The following is a 4273-nucleotide window of genomic DNA, read 5'->3' on the forward strand; positions in this document are numbered from 1 at the left end:
CACACACACACACACACACACACACACACACACACATTCACGCATACACGCACACGCGCGCACGCCCACACACTCACACACACATACGCTTCTTGTTAATTTTATAGATTAATGATTTATTAAAAAGTAATCAGAGAAAATTCGAATACTACCGACAACTATTGAGTTTAGATGTCGAGATTAGATAGAAACAAATAACTTCGAAATGAACTGAAAAGATAAGAATTCAAAAGTACATAAGGTTATATAAAAGAAGTATCTGTACGTAAACTGACCTACTTGTTTGTGACAGATACAGCGATCACAAAATACAAGTTTATTCCGTTAGTCTATTTCAAAACGTGAAACAATGCGCTGGGGAATCTGCTCAGCGGGTTTGATTGCAACGGATTTTTGTAATGCTTTACAGTGTTTGGATCCTTCAGAACACAAAGTAAGTATTCTTAATCTTTTATTTTTTACTTGTTTTAGTTACTGGACTACGTCCATGCTAGGGCACCACCTTGAAGAGTTTAGTCGAACAAATCAACCCCAGTATTTTTCTTTTTCTAAGTCTAGCACTTATTCTATCGGTCTCTGTTGCCGAACGTCGAGTATACAAGGACGAAAACAAACAAACCAACACTGGTTGTCAAGCAGTGGTAGAGGACAAATACAAACACGCACGCATGCACACACACACACACACTCATACACACATACGTCGAGCTTCTTTTCGTCTACTAAATCCATTCACAAGGCTTTAGTCGGCTCGAGACTATAGTAAAATACACTTGCCTACAGTGCCATGCAGTGGGACTGAAACCGAAATTATGTGGTGAGGAAGAAAACTTCTTACTACACACTCACGCGTTTCCAATGCCACACAACCACGCTTACGCCCATAATGTTTCTTATTTACTTATTCCTTTTACCGTCATTAATACATTTTACTCAGTCTTTTTTTCTTCACAACTACGATCTCCAACGAGTTCTTTAATCTTTAGTCAGCTCTAGTCGAGTTAATTTGTAGTAAAAAGCAATCATGTCATGTCTATAACGAATTAAAAAATTTTTTTTGCTTGGGCCATAGAGTATTTAGGATTGCATTATGCAATGGCTGTCTAATTTTAGGACAGAGGAATTAGAACTTGGTATAAGAGGGATTTAGCTATTGAGTACATAGGGTTCCGCGTCTCGTTAGCTACTGTTAGATTGTTGTTGTTTAACTCCAAGGCAAGTCTGCTCAAACAGAGCAATGATCAAAGGTATTCTATCCGTGACACTCCCACCTTTTAGGGGTGCGTAGGACTACATTATCTAATGTGCTCTGAAGTAATACAAGAGAGTAAGGGCGCAGTTTGAGGTGGATTTGGCTCCTATTTTCAATAGATCAATAGGTCTCGTGGAAGAATCCTCGTTATCCATTTTGTCAAGAAATAAATGGAAACGAATTTAGAGACTACGTATTCTGTATTGTAACAAAGGTTTACAAGGATTTTCACATAGGGGGCCAAGTCCCCAATGATAAGTAATCATTTGAGTTGAATTATTCTCCTGTACTTAACTGTTATTTTAATTCATTGAAACTGAGAAATAGGAAATACACCTCGGAGGAATTTGAAGTAAACAGACATAACTACATATAGTTTACCATTTACCCGCCACTTAACCGATTCTGCCAATATTGTACACTAATGATAAAAAATATTGGTTTCAAATTTTGGCGCAAGGCCAGCTATTTTGGGGGTTGGGGTTTGTCAATTACATCGATCTCAGTGCTCAACTGGTGCTTATTTTATCAACTCCGAAAGGATGAAAGAGAAAGTCGACCTTGGCGGAATTTGAACTCAGAGTGTCAAGACGGACGAAATACCGCTAAGCCTGATGTGCTGATTCTACCAGGTCGCCGCCTTTAATGACAACAAATATCAAATTTCTGTTTCTATCGTTCGCACAGTCTCTCTTTACTTTTAATTGCTTGTTCCTGTGAATTGTTTATGCCTCTTCACGCAAGCTCCACGAAGAAGGAAATAACGGTGAAAAATAGAAGAGTAAACTAATGAAAAGAAAATTGCTACTATCACAGGTATCGTGAAGAAATAAGTGCTACAATAGATTAGAGTATGAGTTCGATGTAATTTGATGACATCACAAACCTTGTTCTTCGTGAAATTGATATAGCATCAGCATCATGGTCATTTCGTAACTAATAAATCATGCACACGTCTTCGCAATCGACTAATAGGTTACTAACCTAAACTAGAATAGAAAACGCAATATCTTAGAATCACTATGTCATCTCGTCGTGCAATGATTATAAACAGTCACGATAGCTAATTATATCTTCATGAACCAATTCATCTTTCAGGTAAGCCAATTGTTAAAATTTATGGAGCTACTGTTTAGAAATGCTCATCTTTACAAAGGCTTAATTCAGAAATGAAAGGAGCAATGGACACTTTATAGCCGGCAAGCGTTTTCTGCTTCTTTTGAAAACGCGCTAAGATCATTAATTTCTGTGAATATATCGCTAAAATAAAAAAAAATAAAAAAAAGTGATTTATTCACCAAATTGTCCGTTGTTTGTTATTTAAAAATATTCTGTGAATATATCAAACAGTTTGATGAAATGAACATCGTGGCTGCTTTTTGGTAAACATCGGTATTAACCTCAGTGTCTACCTCCAATAGAACTAATCAATGTCAAACAACAATAGTCAACAAGAGTTGAAGATTTTCATTGACAACTGAACACATGCCATTAAGACATGGCTGTCACAACTGCAGGCATAACTCCACTTGTATGAAAAATTCAGAACGCTCGGTAATCATTATATTTTATAAATTTGAAGTAATGAAGTCAAACCATGCTTCTGACATTAGAGAAGAGAATAAAGTGATCTACAATTCACCCTCGGAGTGTCCGCTAATATCTTGAGCAGAGTGTCTTCTGTTATCTTTTGAAATTTATGGGATAAGAGAGGGGAGTATCCATGATATTAGCAGACACTCCAAAACTGATGAGGTTAAAGCAAGGCTGGTTCAGTGATGCAGAGACAGAGGAAAGAGAACACACTATATCAATGACCTAATGCTTATACCAAATTGCTGCCTGGCTCCTCTGTTGAGCGGGACATATTATGTCTGTGATCTAAAGTAGTTATATATTATATCATTCCCAACTTTCTCTAACAAAAATTCAATAAAGTTTGAAACTGACGTGAGTTAGACACCCATATCGTATTGTTTGAATTTAGAGCATATCTCCAAAATTTGATTCCCTTAATATATGGTAGAATATATATGTCCATTCAGGCTACCAAAATACATTAGTATCTATTATTTTGTTACAATGGAACAGCCAAAAACAAATGATCTTGCTATGGTTGTTTAACTTCAGTCAAACTTTATACGTTATTTATATAATAACAATGAGTGGCAAAATAAGTATAGCATTAGACATAGTGTTTTCTATCATTTCTGATATCGTTTTATCACGAATTGCAGTCAATATACCCTCATCCAAAAGGCCTTGCGTCTCAGTTATTATTATAAAACAAAAGTCTAAAGAAATTATTACAGAAACGCCTGGCATTATGAGAAAGTAATGTGAATAAATAAAAAGTCGACAGCATCTGTTCGCTATCAACATTGTCTAAACAACACAACGCAATGAATCAATAAATAATGTCGAAATAGAACTTCTGTTTATATTCCCACAGTTCTTAAAATTCCGATGGATTATCAAATTTGATTACTTGCAGGAAGGCAAAAACAATCATAATTAGAGAAAAGGGTAACGTCATATATATAATGCAATAATTCAATAACAGAATTAAATATAATATATACGTTACCCCGACTTCAGAGATAATACAATAAACTAATATTCATATGAACTTCACCTCACCTTAGAGATAATACGACGAATCAGTGGAGATAAAATAAATTAACGACATATGCAAATAACATCAATATAGATAGATAGATCAGCAGAGATAAGCAGAGAGGCAGACAAAAGGTCAGGTAGCCAGCCAGCTAGCTAGCTAGCTATACAGAACTGTCTGTCTGTCTGTCTGTCTGTCTGTCTGTCTCTCGTTGACTGAACACTATTCAATTTTTTTTCTCCGTGTTTTTCTCCTTGTCTCCGTATTCTTTCTGTTGAAGAGCGTAGCTCGAAACGTCAAAGACTTTCCGTATTCCCGAGCGTCATACTAATATATACTTTTGTTATTTACACCACCTGTCCTCGTCTATTGTTATTATTTGTATATTCTCCCATATATATATA

At 35.9% G+C, this 4273-nt stretch overlaps 1 protein-coding gene across 1 annotated transcript in view; it reads left to right on the forward strand.

The window, feature by feature from the left end:
* Positions 1–236: 236 nt before the first annotated feature.
* Positions 237–4273, forward strand: part of LOC106877994 (trans-1,2-dihydrobenzene-1,2-diol dehydrogenase) — a 25459-nt gene continuing 21422 nt past the window's right edge. The window contains exon 1 of the mRNA XM_014927068.2: positions 237–433. Within this exon, the coding sequence (XP_014782554.1) occupies positions 350–433 (84 nt within the window). The 5' untranslated portion in view covers positions 237–349. The remainder of the gene's footprint in view (positions 434–4273) is intronic.

This window comes from Octopus bimaculoides, chromosome 13 (genome assembly GCF_001194135.2).
Source record: "Octopus bimaculoides isolate UCB-OBI-ISO-001 chromosome 13, ASM119413v2, whole genome shotgun sequence".
Classification (NCBI taxonomy): domain Eukaryota; kingdom Metazoa; phylum Mollusca; class Cephalopoda; order Octopoda; family Octopodidae; genus Octopus; species Octopus bimaculoides.